This window comes from Varanus komodoensis, unplaced genomic scaffold (assembly GCF_004798865.1).
Source record: "Varanus komodoensis strain SLA01 unplaced genomic scaffold, ASM479886v1 scaffold1, whole genome shotgun sequence".
NCBI lineage: Eukaryota > Metazoa > Chordata > Lepidosauria > Squamata > Varanidae > Varanus > Varanus komodoensis.
Window position 1 is genome coordinate 72398866 of NW_025335268.1, and position 17145 is coordinate 72416010.

General features: G+C 49.0%; 1 protein-coding gene across 5 annotated transcripts in view; it reads right to left on the minus strand.

Moving 5' to 3' along the window:
- Positions 1–16476, minus strand: part of PLXNA4 (plexin A4) — a 498163-nt gene extending 481687 nt beyond the window's left edge. For 4 of the 5 annotated variants that reach the window (XM_044428509.1, XM_044428519.1, XM_044428528.1 and 1 more), the window contains exons 1-2: positions 15295–16288; positions 1451–1633 (exon numbers count right to left, since the gene is read on the minus strand). In XM_044428509.1, the coding sequence (XP_044284444.1) occupies positions 1451–1633; positions 15295–16155 (1044 nt within the window). In that variant the 5' untranslated portion in view covers positions 16156–16288. Of the gene's footprint in view, positions 1–1450; positions 1634–15294 lie in introns of all 5 variants that reach the window. The other variant, XM_044428501.1, reaches the window with a different exon arrangement.
- Between the last annotated feature and the right edge of the window lie 669 nt (positions 16477–17145).

The window sequence follows — 17145 nt, forward strand, 5'->3', positions numbered from 1 at the left end:
GCAATGCCCACAGGGACCTGTCCAGAGAAAGGACTGTCCGAAGAATAATCAGTTGCAATTTGAAACTTGGGGCAGGGACCGAGTTGCTGTCCCTGTGCCCCCATTAATGACACAACTCATGGAAACATGTCCCAGCCACCAAGGATGGCTGAAGAGCTTCTGGGAATTGAATCCGGATGCCCTAAATGGTACACTTGTGGTCAAAGCTATCCTCATCATCATCATCGTCATTGTCACCCTGGTGGACCAAAGTCCTGTAAGGAGAAACTCAGCTACAGGAAGCACTTCAGAAATACACGCAGAGCCTTGTTCACAGAGAGCAGTGACAAAACCCGTAACACCTTCTTTCAGCTTCAAGGTGAAAGAACTCCTGGTTGGCACGAAGAATGCAGTCCAGCCTCTAAATGCTCTCCGTCCAGTGGTGAGGCTTTTTCATAAGAGGTGGCCATGCAATTCCTTACTCACCACTGGAATATTGAAGGAGTTTGGCATCCCGCCATTAATGCACCCCACTCCACAGAAAAGCATGTCCCTCCATTTACAAGAACAGAGTCCACAAGTAGCCAGTGAAGCTCTTGCTCCCAGCATCCTGAGCCAAGTCCCCTCCATTAGAAAGTCACCTTCAATGGATCTGTTGAGGGACTGTCAAAATACCTGCCAAGAAACCAGAGTTAAGCATCTCTTTCAGCCTCGGCGTTGGCTTCAGAATAAAAGTCTGATGGCCCCAGATGATAAATTGAAACCGCTATAAAAGAGGAAAGCCACCGTGAAGCCAAGGAATGGCTTCCTGTTCTCTTGGACATTGCCCAAGGGAGATCAGACCCTGGGGAGAGGACGTCTATTTATACAGAACCTACCGTGACATCCCAGTAAATCGAAACTAACCAGAGTTTTGTAATGCCTCCGAGACTAACAAATAAATACACTTTTATGGGCCAGACCATGCATCTGCTGCAGCAAGGTCTGTGCCAAAATGGTTTATGCTACAAACAATTTATTAAGTCTTTAAGGAACCACGGAATTCTTGATTTGCTCGTATTTGTCTTTTCCTGCGACAGACCGACACAGACACACCTCCGGAATTTGTTAGCAGCAAACAGAGTACTTAACCTCACTGAAAATCCACAGTTTTCATACGACCAAACGAATGAGAAGCCAGTCTGCTCCCCATACAGCCTCCAGTAACATCCAGGTTGAAATACGCTCGGATGGACCAGCCTGTCTGGTTCCAATGACATGCAAAGCACACACTGTGATTCAGGACCACTGGGCTCATCCGTTTTGACTTTGACCCAGTTCACAGACAGCTTTCACTCTTCATACACACAACCCACACCTCCGAAAAAATACGATTCTCAGAAAGCAGAGGACCTATGTCTCTGTGCCGCTGTACCAACTGACAGGAATTCTCCACCACAAGCCACGTCAGGGTAGGAAAAGCCAGGCCTACCTTTTTCAGCTTGCCACTCTTCGTGCCCACAAAAGCCAGCGAGTGGTTCTTATAGACATACGCAATGACCGACGTCATCCGGTCTTGGTCTTCCGTGAAGATGGCAAGTCCTCGTACCATTTCAGATACTCCGAGTGGGGCGTTCATATCCAGGCCACAAAAATTGTCATCGATTGTTAACAGCTGCAACGAAGACAAAAGAGGGGAGAGGGCATTATGGACCACGTGAAACCATTGCATCAGGCAAAGAAGCATTCTGGCTCATGAATGGGTAATTTGGAATCTATCCAATGGTTTGGCCTACAGCTCCCATCATGCCTCACCGTTGGCTTTGCGGACAAGGTCTGATGGGCATGGAAGTCCAAAGCGATGGAAGGGACATGACTCGTCCATGCGTATTTCAGTTCTCAAATAGTCTGCAAGGTGATGATGAACTGCGGAAATGGGTGACCTTGAACAGGTAGGGTTGCGTGCAAATTTGCTTCTGGCCACAGAACATGCACCCGTGCTCTATTCAAAGCGTGGAACATGAGCATAAGCACAAACATGTAACCACTGAAACTGCTTGCAAATAATCAGGCGCACACTCCCGTTCGCCTCCATTCCTGATTCTGAATTCAAGCTGCACGCATTTTCTATTCTGTGCAAATTCCCTCCGTAGCCTAAACCTGCCCCACGGAGGTCTATGGAGGAAATTTGCACACCTAGATTTGCCCAAATCTCCCCTTCACACCAAGTGACCCCCACACGAGCAGCCATTCCATCCCAGAGGAGAAGAGAGACAGGCGGGCGTTCACACAACGACACCCCCTTTCCTGCTCATTCTGCACAACCTGTGCTTGGCAGCTTGGCGGAACTGGGGGATTTCAGGTGCCAGAGCAGCCTGAGTCAGGGATGGCAGTACGCCCCCGCTGTCCTTTAAGCATCTGCTTTCGCGTACCTCTCCAGACAATTGTGAACACAGCCAAATCCACATTCTGGGAGGAATGCTAGCGGAAGGATTAGAAGGGAATCTGGCCACACCGCCTCACTTTCTCTTTGGCAGGGTATCTGGTTAACTGGGCTTCCTTGGACACGGAGATGTTTGCAGAATCCTGTGGGCAACCTGCCTATTGCGGGGAGGGGTGCCGACGACCAACCATCCATCTGCAACGATCCCTGGTTTGGAGGAGACTGAGGGAACTGGGCATGTCCAGCCATGGGAAGAGAAGGCTGAGGGGGGACCTGATATCCCTCTGTAAGGGCCTCAAAGGCTGCCACAAAGAGGAAGGCCAAGATCTCTTCCTGCTGATGCCAGAGTGCAGGACGTGGAATAATCCGTTCAAGTTGTGATATGACGGTGGGACCAGCTGTCTGGAGAGGTTTGGGCTCTCCCACACTGGAGACATTCAAAAAGAAACTGGGCAGCCACCTGAGTGGGATGGTGTAATGTGATGTCCTGCACCAGCAGGGGGTTGGACCAGATGGCCTTCATGGCCCCTTCCAACCCTGCTATTCTAGGATTCTGGGATTCCATGAATTGGATCCTTTTATTCCAGTGGCTGGCTGGCTGGCCCTCAGCTGCCCAGGAAATGGCCATTGGCCCATCTGGCTGCTGAGCTCTCTGGATGAGCCTCCAAAAACAGGAGCAGCCTCACTCAGACTGGCAGAGGTGTGACCCACCACTTCAGGGAGCCAAAGAAATCCTGGATCTCCGCACCAAGCTCTCTATGGGAGTCGAGGTGGAGCAAGCGTGCTTTGAGGAACCCAAGGCTCATTTGAACCGGGTCAGTTCTGGAATGCAGCCCTGGTGGGCAGAAGAAGACTAGTGAAATGCCCCTGACCATGTGCAGAGTGCTTTCCCCAAACCCCGGTCATCAACTACAGCCGGCCTGTCACACATTAGGGGTGAGCCGAGGGGGCTGCCCCATGTCCATGCAAGGACCTGAGCACACCTGCGAGTTCATGCCCTGCCTCTTCCAGATGGATATTCTGCAGGATAATGGAGGCTGGACAGGGAGCCGGCACTCAGAGCCGCGGTGAAATGGCACGTCGCGTGTCACTCGTGCAAGTGCCACAACGGTTGCTGGGCAATTACATGCCACTGTGGACAAGCGGCGATGCAGTTACGGCCATTTTACCAATTACAGGAGAATTGCAACCACGGCGCTAAGAGGTTTTTCACTCAGATGTAATTTGGAGAAAGAACAGAAGAGAGAATGAAGTTGCTCAAATTTACTGGGACTTGTGTCGGCGGCTGCTCAGATTTTTATTACTTTTATTATTTTTTTAGTGACAGATCAAGGATGGGTGTCAAGTTTCCAGAGCGCTGAAGAATCCTAATGCGCTGCAGAATCCACCGCCCGTCTTGGCCACCTCCACACTTCCCAACACATGGCTCCAGGCAATAACAGAGCAGGTACCTCGCATCATAAAATGTGCAATTTCCTGGAGGGAAGACGGCGCTTCTTATTCACCCGGTTTCCTTCCTGCAGCTTCAAGGAGGCTTTTTGTGTGCTTACATTTCATGGGTAAAAGTGAAAGAAGCATTATTTACTTCTGCAAAGTTTCCAGGAGTAAGTAAACTCTTTTGGGACGGTTGGTCAGGAGTGCCACCAACTGGGGTACAACTACACTGAAAACTTAGGTCAGGCTTGTGCCAGCCTAACTGTCATGGCTGTCTTGCCCCAGAAGAATCATGGGAATTGTCACCTGGCAATGGGGCCAAAGGAGAAGGCCCAAAGCTCCGGCATCACTGAGCAGCCCCCGAGACGCCAGACACCCCCAAGATGGAGATTCTTGAAACTGGCCCAACAACAGGGCATGTTCAGCCCTGAGAAGAGAAGACTGAGCGGGGACATGAGATCCCTCTATAAGCACCTCAAAGGCTGCCACAAAGAGGAAGGCCAAGATCTCTTCTTGCTGATGCCAGAGTGTAGGACATGAAATAATCAAGTCAAGTTGCAACAACCCAGATTTAGGATGGACATCAGGAAGCGCTTCCTCACTGTCAGAGCGATATGGCAGTGGAACCAGCTGCCTGGAGAGGTGGGGGGCTCTCCCACACTGGAGACATTCAGGGTGAAACTGGACGGCCCCCTGAGTGGGATGGTGTAAATTGGTGTCCTGCAAGAGCAGGGGGTCGGACCCGACAGCCTTCATGGTCCTTCCAACTTTACTGTTCTATGATTCTATGAACAAGAGCCCCCTAAGTCCCAGTTCCAGGTCTGGGGCAACTCCTCTGACTTCCAACATCCAGAATCAGAGGGGCTTATGGGCTGAAGCATCAAACACTGTGGCCTCATCCCAGTCCTTCCGGGAGCAGATTCCTCACAGGGGCCGTCCCAGGTTGGGACATGGCCTGGGGCCACAGTATCTGACGGAGCGCCTCTCCCAACCACAGTCTGCCCAGACACGACGATCAAGCTCTGGAGCTTGCCTTTGGCTGCCACCTCCTAGGGAGACTCAGACAAGCCGAAGGGCCTTTTTAGTGGTGGCAACAAGCTCCTCCTAGAGACCTGCCAGTGCCAACTTTAGCATCCTTTCAGTGCCTAGTCAAGACGACCCTCTACCACAGGGCATTTCATTAGTGTATTGAGCCTTGGTTGGCTGCGTAAACTGGTTGTCTGATCGAGTCATATAACTTTTTTCCATGCATGTCAATTTGGTTTTAAACTTTGTACAATAACCTTTTAATGACGATTTTAATGTGGTTTGCATTTTTAGATTGTATTTTTATGTGCTGCTGCGATCTGCCCAGAGCTCCAAATTTAAAATATTATTCATTCATAATCATAATAATCAGTACAGATTCTGCCTTGCTACACCAAGCCCTGTGGGCTCCTGCTTCAGGCTGAACGTGACAAAAGAGAAAGCCACAAAGTTGGCTCTGCTCCCCTATCATTTGCTCCCAACAACCAGCGCTCAGAGCCATACTGCTCCTGGATATGGAGGCTCTGTCTTTCCACATCATGGCCAATCACGGTGCTGTCCCCTTCCATAAGTTTGTCTAGCCTGTCATGAAAGCCCTCCAAGGTAGCAGGTGAGTCCCCATCTCAGCCAGTGAGCAACACAAGAAAAAAGCAAGCTGGTCAATGGATCCTCTCTCTTCTCCCACTCATAGGCAACTCTAGGTGGAAAACTGGAATAATGCCCTTATTCAAATAAATAAATATGGGTCTAACCATTTGGACTCAGAGGACTGCATGCATCCTTCAGCTTGGACGGGACACTCAACTCAGAGTTTAGGGCCTGGATTTCTTAAGGAACACCTCCTTCTGTGTGTACCTATCTGGACCCTCAGATCATCAACGGCAGTCCTCCTCCAGAACCCACCTTTAAAGGAAGCAAGGAAGGGGGCGCAAGGGAAAGGGCCTTTGGTAGTGGCTCCCCAATGATGGAACCAGCATTCCAGGGAGATGCCAGTGCCTGACACCAGCGCTTTATAAATTTCAATGCCAGGTCAAAAGCTTTTTATTCTCCCGTTATTTCAATTGTTTATTTGTGATTTTATACTGGCTTTTATTCAGACAATGATCGGTTGTAGTGGTTTATTATGTTATCCATTATCATTTTATTTACTTGTCTAATTGTTGCTTATTCTCCCTGTACCTTTGCAATTATTATGGAGTTATTGTTGTTACTATGTGTTATGTTGTTTTAAATAATTACAAACTGTTCCGAGAGTATGCTCTGATAGAACGGTCTATAAAAACTTTGAATAAATAAATGAATGAATAAGCTTTACATATCTGTCTATCACATGTCTCTACTGCCCCACTGCCAAAGCTCTCTGAGTGGTTTACATAGTCCATAAAAACAGATAATAAAAATACAATAAAATATCAGAATATCAGAAAAAATATTTAAAAGTTTTAAACAGCTAAAAACAAATAATAAAAATGGACAATAACAAGGAATACAAATGGACAATAACAAATGAGATAGTGAGAGAGAGACTCTAAGAGGCGGTTGGGGCCCCCCCTGAGTGCCACCTCCAAGGGAGGCTGAGAGGTGGGTGACAAGAGGGAGGGCTTTCTCTGTGTTGCCCCCCCCCCCCCATGGAGCAACCTCTTTCCAGTTCCAGGTTAAGACATCCCTTTATGCCGAAGCTTTAAAAGATCTACTTGGTTGTCCGGGGGCTTGAGCTGCTATTCTTTTATAGGGGCATCCTTCACTCTGTGTTTTAGCTGTTTTCATTTTTAATGCTTCTTTTGATATGATTTGATTGTCTTTGTCCTGTATTTTATTGCATTGTTTTTATGAGCTGTTGGTCAGGGAGCTCTGGCCACAGGGTGGTATGCTAGAGACTCGAAATGAATCGTCCGCAGCGTTCCATGCCGGAGGGCAGGGGCCCCATCTCCTTGCACCCTGCAAAATGCCTGGACAGGCCATCTTAGCTGCTAGATGAGGAGGGAAGGAAGGCGGGATTCCCCCAGGAGCCCACCAGTAGCTTGGCAGTGTCAGGCCCCTCCTGTCTCTGCCTCTTGGTCCCAGGGCCGCAACGGAGCCAGTGCAGCTCCCTCCGCACCGCTGCAAAAGGTGCAGGCCACGCTGAGTACGGAGAGCCACCCAGGGGTGGGAACGATTTCCCAGCCTAACTGGGTCGTCAAAAAACCCTATTGTGTCTAGACGCTGTCCTGTACTGATATATTGTATATGAGGTCAGAACCTCTGACCCATGGACTAATCCAGACTGCTGGGTTCTGTAGTCAGGCCTGCAGGGCTTGCTCAGGTCCCACGAGGGTGTGTGTGCATCCCCCAAGCCCTGCCCCTAGGGAAATGCCCCCCAAGTTATCACCACTTGATCTGGGCTAACGAGCGAGGTGGGCAGTGTGTTCTTCCCCAGTTCAGCCAGCCAGCTTTGTCTGGTTCCAAGGGAAGCGGGGGGGGGGGGGGGGCAGGTGCTGGGTTCAATGGAAAGCCAGACTCATACAGCTCTGGCAGAGACAGTTACAGCCTGGAGCCTTTCTCCAGGCTGGGGGTGGCACTGCCTTCTGAGCCTCCCTCAGCCAGAGTGGGGGTCTCCGTACCACAACATCCTTGCACACCCCACCTTCCGCTATCATGCAGGTGCTGCTTGCCCTTTACGGATCAAGCCCAGCGAAACCACCCCAAGCAATCCTTAGGAAGTCTCCTTGCTCAATCTGCTGTGTTGACTGTCTCATAGCTGGATTTTCTGGCACCCCACAGCCGGGAGGGCCAACCAAAGCCTTTACGGATGAACTTTCTTTCTTTTCTGTCCCTTTTCATCACTCAGACGGGTCACTGTATGCCAGGCAAATCTGGAATCCCTTTTCAAATTTCATTTCCATTTAATATCCCCTGAAAAGGCTCCCATCCTGCCATTCCCAATCCATCATATCAAAATGCGCACACCTCAAAAGAGCCCAGGTGTGTAGGGAAACCTGGCACTAGGAGAGCCTTCGCTGAAGAGCAATTAGCATAATTATTATTTTGTTTTGCAGGCAAAATTGCAACTTAGGCTCCAAAGCCCAACAGCGCGTGTGACAACAGTGCTCGATAAAACTGAAAAATGACAACAGAGAATATTCTGCTTGGCATTTTCGGAGCATCTTGGCCCGAAGATCCCAGGGCAATTGGCAAGCAGCAATTAGTTAAATTGAGATGGCAGGTTAAATGCTGTAATGAAGCAACATGTCTTGGGCTGCTAATGAGTAAAGGTTGCAGCCTTTTGCATGCTAACTTGGAAGCAAATCGCGTCGAACTCAGTGGGACTTCGGGGTAAACTAGTATTGGAGGGTGCCAGGCTGAGTGGTTGGCTTCAATGGGATTTGCTTTTAAGGGACACAGGCCTTCTTAATGGCCTTCCCATTCCTGCCGGCAAATCTCACACAAGAACCGTTCCCAGTATGTGGGCGCCCTGAGAAGTAGCACACGGTGGGGAACGTTCTCTGTTATTTGTGAAACCTTCTCTCGAATTTCCATGTGTATTATTCATGAGGACCCTTATCTGTAACAGCTGAAAAGGGTATTCCAAAGCTTTCTTCTGCGTGTTAGTTCACACCCGAGCATTAGCAGGAGTGATTCCCAACGGAAAGACACAAAGAGCTGACTCCACTAGCACTATGTTCCTATTTAGATGTGGATAGCGCTGAACTTGCTAGCAAACTGATGCTCAAAATCCTACAAGCCAGGCTCCAGCAGTATGTGGACTGAGAACTACCAGAAGTACAAGCAGGGTTTCGAAGAGGGAGAGGAACTAGAGATCAAATTGCCAACATACGCTGGACCATGGAGAAACCTAGGGAGTTCCAGAGAAACATCTACTTCTGCTTCATTAACTATGCTAAAGCCTTTGATTGTGTGGATCACAACAAGTTGTGGCAAGTTCTTAAAGAGATGGGAGCACCAGACCATCCTGTTTGTCTCATGAGAAACCTATATGCGGGTCAAGAAACAACAGTGAGAACTGGACACGGATTGGTTCAAAATTGAGAAAGGAGTTCAGCAAGGCTGTATATTGTTGCCCTGCCTATTTAACTTATATGCAGATCACATCATGAGAAAGGCGGGGCTAGATGAATCTCCAGATGGAATTAAGATTGCTGGGAGAAATATCAACAACCTCAGATATGCAGATGGTACCACTCTAATGGCAGAAAGTGAAGAGGAACTGAAGAGCCTCTTGATGCAGGAGAAGGAGGAGAGTGCAAAAGTTGGCTTAAGACTCAACATTAAGAAAACTAAGATCATGGCATCCTGTCCTCTCACTTCCTGGCAAATAGATGGGGAAGAAATGGAGGTAGAGACAGATTTTATTTTCCTGGGCTCCAAGATCACCACAGATGGGAACTGTAGCCAAGAAATTAAAAGACACTTGTTCCTGGGGAGGAAAGCTATGGCAAATCTAGACAGCATACTAAAAAGCAGAGATATCACCCTGCAAACAAAAGTGCGTATAGTCAAGGCTATGGTTTTCCCAGTTGCAATGTATGGCTGTGAAACCTGGACCATAAGGAGAGCTGAGTGCCGAAGGATTGAGGCCTTTGGATTGTGGTGCTGGAAGAGACTCCTGCGAGTCCCTTGGACCGCAAGGCGATCAAACCGGTCAGTCCTAGAGGAGATCAACCCCGACTGCTCTTTAGAAGGCCAGATGCTGAAGATGAAACTCAAATACTTCGGCCACCTAATGAGAAGGAAGGACTCCCTGGAGAAGACCCTGAAGCTGGGAACAATTGAAGGCAAAAGAAGAAGGGGACGGCAGAGGGTGAGGTGGCTGGATGGAGTCACTGAAGCAGTTGGTGTGAGCTTGAGTGGACTCTGGGGGATAGTGGAGGACAGGAAGGCCTGGAGGAAAGTTGTCCATGGGGTCACGATGGATCGGACACGACTGCGACTAACAACAAACAACCTACAACAACAACAAACACCGAACTTAAAAAGAAAATAAAATTCTATCCTTCCAGGCTTGGAACCTGGCAAGAGCCCTAATTACCCTGTTTCCCCAAAAATAAGACCAAACCGGAAAATAAGCCCTAGCACGATTTTTTCAGGATGCTCATAATATAAGCCCTACCCCCAAAATAAGCCCAAGTTAAGATCGTCAGCAAGACAGACGCATTTAGTATGTCCATTGCAACACAATTCGGGGTTTGGAGAGTTATGACGATGTCCCAGAAGAAGATGGCATAACTGTATGTGAATGAATGTAGATTTTTGTACATGAATAAATGAATTAATGTAGATTGTTGTCCATGAAAAATTAAGACATCACCTGAAAATAAGCCACAATGAGTCTTTTGGAGCAAAAATTTATCTAAAACCCAGACTTATTTTGGGGGAAATACGGCAGGAGCCTCCTGGAGGCTTAACACAAATCAGGCATAGCCAAATTTAAAAATACACAGACAGGTAGCGAGGAGACGAGAGCATTCATAGGCTCCCGATTTGGGGCACTGCTCCGCGAGGGGGGTTGTGTTCTTTTTGCGCACAACCTGCCTTCCCCATGCTCACCCCATCCTGAGCTCTTGGTGATTGCGACAGCAGCAACGGTGTGTGATGCTGTTTCTGCTTCCCAGAGTACAAAAACTTGTGAAGGCAAGCCGAGTTCACGGCATCCACCCTCCCCTGCGGATGTCGCAGGCCTGGGTCGGAGAGGGATTTGACTTGTAGAAGGAAGCTGCACCGAGCTGAGCCCATTACCACACTGCCAAACAAAATCATTATTGTGCAGGATGCTGCCCCCAGCCCAGCTCTGCTTTAAATAGCAACTGGGTTGCTCTGTGAAGAGGCTCTGAGACTTTGCTCCCAGCTTTTCGGCTTTCCAATTCTATTCCGTTCGGTTGATCTTTTTCTGCTTTCCTTTAAGAAGCGCCTCTTATGCAACTCTTCCCTTCGGCTTGCACACTTGCGAAGCAACGTAACGGCGAGGCAGCTTGAGGTCAGCTTTGGCAGGAAGACGTGGCAGCAAAAGCAACGCATGGCAGGGAAACCACTAGGCAAGGTCGCACGTGACCAAATCTGCTGAACCACGTACGGGAACAGCTGGGGCCCCGAGCAGCATCGCCAGGCGCCGCATCTAAAATCGCCTCCTTCCCAACTGGAGAGGAGTTACTCGCCGCTGCCAAGGAAACATTGTGGAAAACTCCAGCTTGGGAAGGAGGGTTGGGGAAATGAGCAGCCACAGAACATATCCCCGCTGGGTGAGATTCACCTGCACGGAGCAGCCGATTAGGATCAGCTTCCTTTTCTGGGTGGGAAGGCCTGCCCTGGGGCGACAAGCCAATCATATAAAGAGCAGACTTGATCGCGCCTCCAAAGAGGGCAGCCGGGAGATGCGTGTTGCCTAAAATATCTCAGACACAATAGTACCAGTCAGCCGCCCCAGGCCCTCTTCCACCCTGAATGAGCATGTTGTACGAGCAGGGTCAAGGGGCAAAGCAAGAAGTCCAAGCACAGTGATGCTTTAAGTTGGGAACGCTGGGCAAGCAGCCAGTTAAAAGGCAGACCAGAAAGAATCCTTCCAGAAAGCCTTCCCTTGCAAAGCCACAGGCCTCATGAGACCATATCCACCATTTCCCTTGCTCAAGAAGGCTAGAAATGGAAACGACCAAAGGCGGTGGGATGCTTTCTTTGCAGCGCACGTACTTTGCTTTTGCCCCACTATTTTTTGTCACAGGTCAAACAGGTTTTGCAGGTTTTAGAAGCACAACAGAAACATGCCAAACCTATTTGACCTGAAACTAGAGCAGGGTTAAGTGGGCCTTCAGTTCTCCCAGAGCCTAACTTTCTCTGGCCAAAGAGGATTCTCTGAGCTGATTCTACAGATAAGCACACCAGGTTGGGCAACAGCTTTCTTGCTTTGCATCATGCATTCAGTCCTAAAAGCAAGCAGCTGGGCTAAACCCCACCCTCAATTCCCCGTACTCAAAGCCAAACTAAAAGAGACAAAACTAAGCACTAGGAGCACACCTTTGGCTCCAAGACTGCAAAAGAAAGAGTCAGAAATGCAGAACGACATTGCTAACTTCGTAACACAGAAAGTCTGCCACGGTGGCTGGCAAACTCCATCTTTTCCCAGAAGTCCCCTGTCATAAAGACTTGTACCCAAGAAGGCTTTTAGGTGCTGAGTGGTGGCAGGACCCCCCTGCTATTGACAGGAGGAAACAGGGGTTTTGTTGTGTTTTGAGTTGCCACCACCAGTAAACCCCCTAGTCTGACTCCCTTTTGTCCCTCCAAGAAAAGAGGACCCCATTTCAGCTTGGTCCTCAGTGAAACAAGGAAATTGTATTACAAGCCATGTCCTCATTGCAGAGGACACGGGATTCGGAGGTTGGGGTGGAGGCGGTATGCAGGCAGGAAGCAAGACCAGTACACACAGATTTCAATCCATGCAAATGTACAGAGGATGAGCTGAGCTTAAGAGCAGAAAAATGAGAAATTTCAAAAAAACCAAAGGGGCAGATTCATCCGTTCCTAGCCTGACCTATATCACATCTTCCTGGCTAAAATGGGACCCTCACCGAAGCCAGTCCAAAAACAGGCTTAAATGTGCCTGCTTTCTTCATGTGAATTAAGGACGGAAGAACCAATGATCTCCCAGCTCACTGAAATTCTCCAAAATGCGGCTTCAAGCTTGTTTCTCCTTGCTCCGGTTTTCATTTTCAATTTATTTTTCTGCTTGGTTGATTGAGAAAAGTGCACATTTCAAAGGGGGAAATGTGCGTTTCTGTGGGCATGGTTCTAAAGGGGCAAACTTTTCCTGCACAGACACGCTCATTTTGGAATGTGATTGCACCGTTGATGAATTTGTGGACCTCTCAGCTGCCTGGGCGCTGGCGGGCAGACATGAGCTTGTGGGATGTTTTGCCGGCATTAAAAAATGGTCACACGTCCCTGATTTGGACTGATCTTCTTGGCCACACTGAGATTCCAGTACGAGGTTCCTCAGCTTTGAAACGGAAAGCGACCCTGTTTAACAGAAGCCCTGCCTCCCCCTCCCCCATCAGTTCGCAGACCCAGATGCAACCCGACTGCAGCAAGGGCCGCCGCGATACACGGCACTTCCCCGCAGCTGCTGAGCAAACAGCGCGGCACGGCTGAGTTACCAACTTCTCGTTTCACTGGCTTGACTCGAGCGGTCACAGCTGCCACTCCGGCTCAGTGGCAAAGCTTTCCAACTTGCAGCAAAATCTGCAGATGGCAGGATTTCTGGCTGATAGTTTACTCTCCTTCCCGCTCCCCTCCAACCCTGCCTGAGCAATAAAAGGCAGCGCTGCTCCCGGCGCCTCCTTTGCAATTATTTGTGTTCATGTTGCACTCCATTAGATCCACAGACAAGGATGGTTCTGTGATAGACGCTGCCAACCTGAACGTGGCCTTGAACAAGCTATTACTCCAGAAGGGGAGCCGAAATGGGCAGGCGGGAGGGACCCGGAGTGTCTCTGAAGTCATTTGCTACTTTGCTAAAGTGAAAGCATGCAAAAAGGGGCATATGTAGGTTCCATCTCTACCCGGGATTTCAGTAGGTGGGGCATCAAAGGCAAGGGAGGGAGGGAAACTGACATCTTTTTTACTGTGGGGGATATACAGATCTCCTCAAATACTTTGGCCACCTGATGAGAAGGAGCAGCTCCCTGGAGAAGACCCTGATGCTGGGAACGATTGACAGCAGAAGGAGAAGAGGACGGCAGAGGATGAGGGGGCTGGATGGGGTCACTGGGGCGGTGGGTGTGGGCTTGGGTGGGCTCCGGGGGATGGTGGAGGACAGGAAGGCCTGGAGAAAGGTTGTCCATGGGGTCGCGATGGGTCAGGCATGACTTTGTGACTAAACAGCAACAAAAAAATATACAGACCTCGTCTTGTGCAGAGGATAACGCAAAATTGAGTATTGGGCCAAGCTATGTCAGTCCTCTGACTCTGCAGTCCTTGTTGTGGGTTGCAGAGAAGGGTGCCCGGTGTTCCCCACAGCTCCAGCTTGACTTCACATGCATTTTAAATGTTAATATTATTGAATTTTATTCAGCCAGGGCGGCTTATTTTATTTTACTGTATATATTTTAATTGTCATTGTTTTAATGTATTTTGTATTCAATGTTGTAAGCCGCCCCGAGGCCTTGGCAAGGGGCAGCATAGAAATGGTTTAATAAATAAATAAATGATGCCAGTGTAAGGACAGGAAACAGTGTCCATTTGCAGTCTGTATTGCATCAAGCAGTCTATCCATATTACTAACAAATAATAGATAAGACACAAACACTGCCCTCACTCTGGTTTGGCTTCATGGCAATGCCTTGCAGCAAATTTGATTCAGTTGCATGACAACTGTCATTAACAGCAGTGCTAGAGAAGTTCACTCCGGAAACCTCCTTTTATGCATTTACTCATTCCATAACCCCCAGAGCCAAGCATGGACCCAAATACAATCTACAGTGAGAAATCCATACATTTCCAAGCTTGCAATGCATTCCACAATACACTATGAAGTGTGTTCAGCAACATGTGTGTATTTGAAACGTGAGCAAAGAAACATGTATGCATTTCCAAAATGTGCCCAAACTTGTCTTAGTCCCTGGGCCCATGCATCCGAAAGTGCAGAACCAACTGTGGACACTGATGTGACCGCTGCAAAGGATGTGTGACTTCCCATGTGGAATTTTCTTTTTCTGTTTTGTAAAGTGCATGTTTGTGTTGAACTGGAATGAAATGTGCTTCATTGGGGAAAAAATGACAATCTCAGAGACTCAGAGATGAGCACATCTATCCTTCCTTAGTTATGAAATCAAATCAGAGTGAGGGTAGCCAAAAAATAAAAATAAATAATGGTGCTCAACAGAGACAAAGACAACTGCAAACGGGAGGTAAAGACGGTGACCAGAGGAAGAAGGTTCTCTGACCCACCCCAAGCTTTCCCTTTCGCAGGAAAGATGCTTGTTCGAAAACAGGTTTGATAGACCCAGGCATTAAGATGCAAGCCATACTGGACACCAAAGGGTCAAATGCGGGTGGGGGGGGGGATTAAAAAGGCCTTTGTCTGAACCCAGGGAAAACACATTGGAGCTACTCAAGACACATTCATTGCGGCAGTAACAATCATTTAGCAACAATTATATTCCCCTCTCCCATCACCCATGTGCATTAGAATGTGACATTCTGCAAAATATAACATGGTGAAAATGACCTATAAGCGCTCTGTTGTGGTAAATGGGATGTCAAAACGGGGAAGCAGCATTCTGGCAGAACTTCCAAGATTTCCAGCGAGTGACCTTCTAAATAATTCATCCACAACCCCCACCATTCATATGAGGGGAGGGGATTTTACTTTCTCTCCCACTTCCAAGCCAACCGGGGCGGAAGCCCGCTCTGGGGGACATGGCACGTTCCTAGTTAGGATTCTGACTTACTGCGCTGCTACAGGGAATATCCTTCACTTTGAGCCAGGCCAGATCCAGAGTGCCTTCGCCCCTGTAGCAGGACTGTAGCCTTTCCTTGATACGATCGTTGATCTCCTTCAGAACAAAGATGCAGAGCGCGGACTCGTCCAAGGACTTCATTTTCCTCTTCTGCCCCTTAGAAAACACCGTGAAGAGAATGTCATCCTCCGGCGTGATACCCAAAGACCTGGCCAAAATGGCCCCTGCCTTTGACAAGTAGGCCGCCTGGAGTAATCGGTATTCTACGCCGTTCTTCTCACAGCCAATGGGCACCTCAACGTACGAGTTGAAGGCCGTATCCTCCTTGCACAAGCGGACCAGCTTAGAGGTGTAAACTTGTTCCTTGGTGGTAGAACCAGGTGGAGAGATCATCTCAGGCTGGAGGGTCAAGAAGTAAACAAAATTCCCACTGCTGAAGCCATAGATATAGTATATGTCAAAGTCCGGGATGATAGTGAACGTGTCCGATGGGATCTTGATCATGGAGGCCACGAATTCGTCATGGAAGACGTAGGCGAACATCCCTTCCGCTTCAGAATTCTTGGGGAGCTTTCGGCTGGAGATGGTTGGGAAGTACTCGGGTTTCCCATCCACAGCAGTTGCGACAAACAGCTTGTCATCCATGTTGTTGTATGAAACAATCACCCCAAAGACAGAACCGCTCTCATTCACCCCAGAGAGGTAGTGCTCCTTGTTGTGGAAGGGCTCCCCGAGCTTAAACAGGTCGTCCAGCCTCAAGAGTTTGCAGATGCCCTGGTATAAGCTCCCGCAGGCAATCAGCCGGTTCTCCTTGTAGTCTATGAGGAGCATTTTGTTAATGTTGTTGGTCATCTTCAACTGCTCGTTACAAGGCTGGACCAGTCTGGGAGGGTAACACTTTGGGTTGTCATTATCGGGACCCGTCTGATGGGAAGCTTGTACCACCAGGTCTCCAGAGAGTTTGTAGATCCAGTTGACAGCCCCCAGGTAAATGTACCCTTTCCTTTCGTCAACCACTAAGTGGTTGAAATAGACCTCTGCCATGTCCACAGTGAAATTAAGGAACGGTCTCTTTGGGTGGGAAGGCTGCTGCCGAGCCACGGAAGGCCACACAGACGTGCAGAGGAGAAGGTGCAAGGCGACGCAGGCCCATCTCCACATGTCTCCCGACATGGTTGCAAAAATTGTTTGTATTCCCAAAGGGGCGGGCAAGGGAGAAGGAGCAGCGGGAGCTGAGTTTCAAAGTGCTGATCCTGATCCTGCAGGGGAGGTACTCCTAGGGAGAAGAAATGGAAGGCACGTTACTAAGAAAAACCCTTCCCTCCACTTCAAGAGCCATCCCATCACACACGATGCCCCACCTTCTCCATGCTTAAAGCCAGCACTAAAGCTTCCCTTGGATCGAGAGACGCCAAGGCAGAGTAAACAAGCTCCCAGACTTATGTCCGAACAGCAGAAAGTATTATGACCCAGGCTGCAGAGCCTGAATATAAACCCCTTCTGGACCTGGTGACTTCTGGAGGCACTGGCCAGCAAACCATGGCCTTGCTGGCTGGAAATTATGGGAGTTGTCGTTCCACCCACCTGGGGGCACCAAGTCGGTTCTAACTCAACAATTCAGTGCAATTAATTCCACATGGGAGCTATTTTATGTAGGTACCACTCTTGCTATCGAAACACATGGCAGGAGAAACCATCACTGCCTCACCCTCTCCTGGTGAGGTCTCCTTGAGAGGTGGTGCTCCATGTACAACCATCCCTCCATGGCAACCAGCCCCAAACACCCAAGCTTCACCCATCTTCTCGGTCCCTCAGCCTGCTCCTGGCAGAGGGAATGCTGCA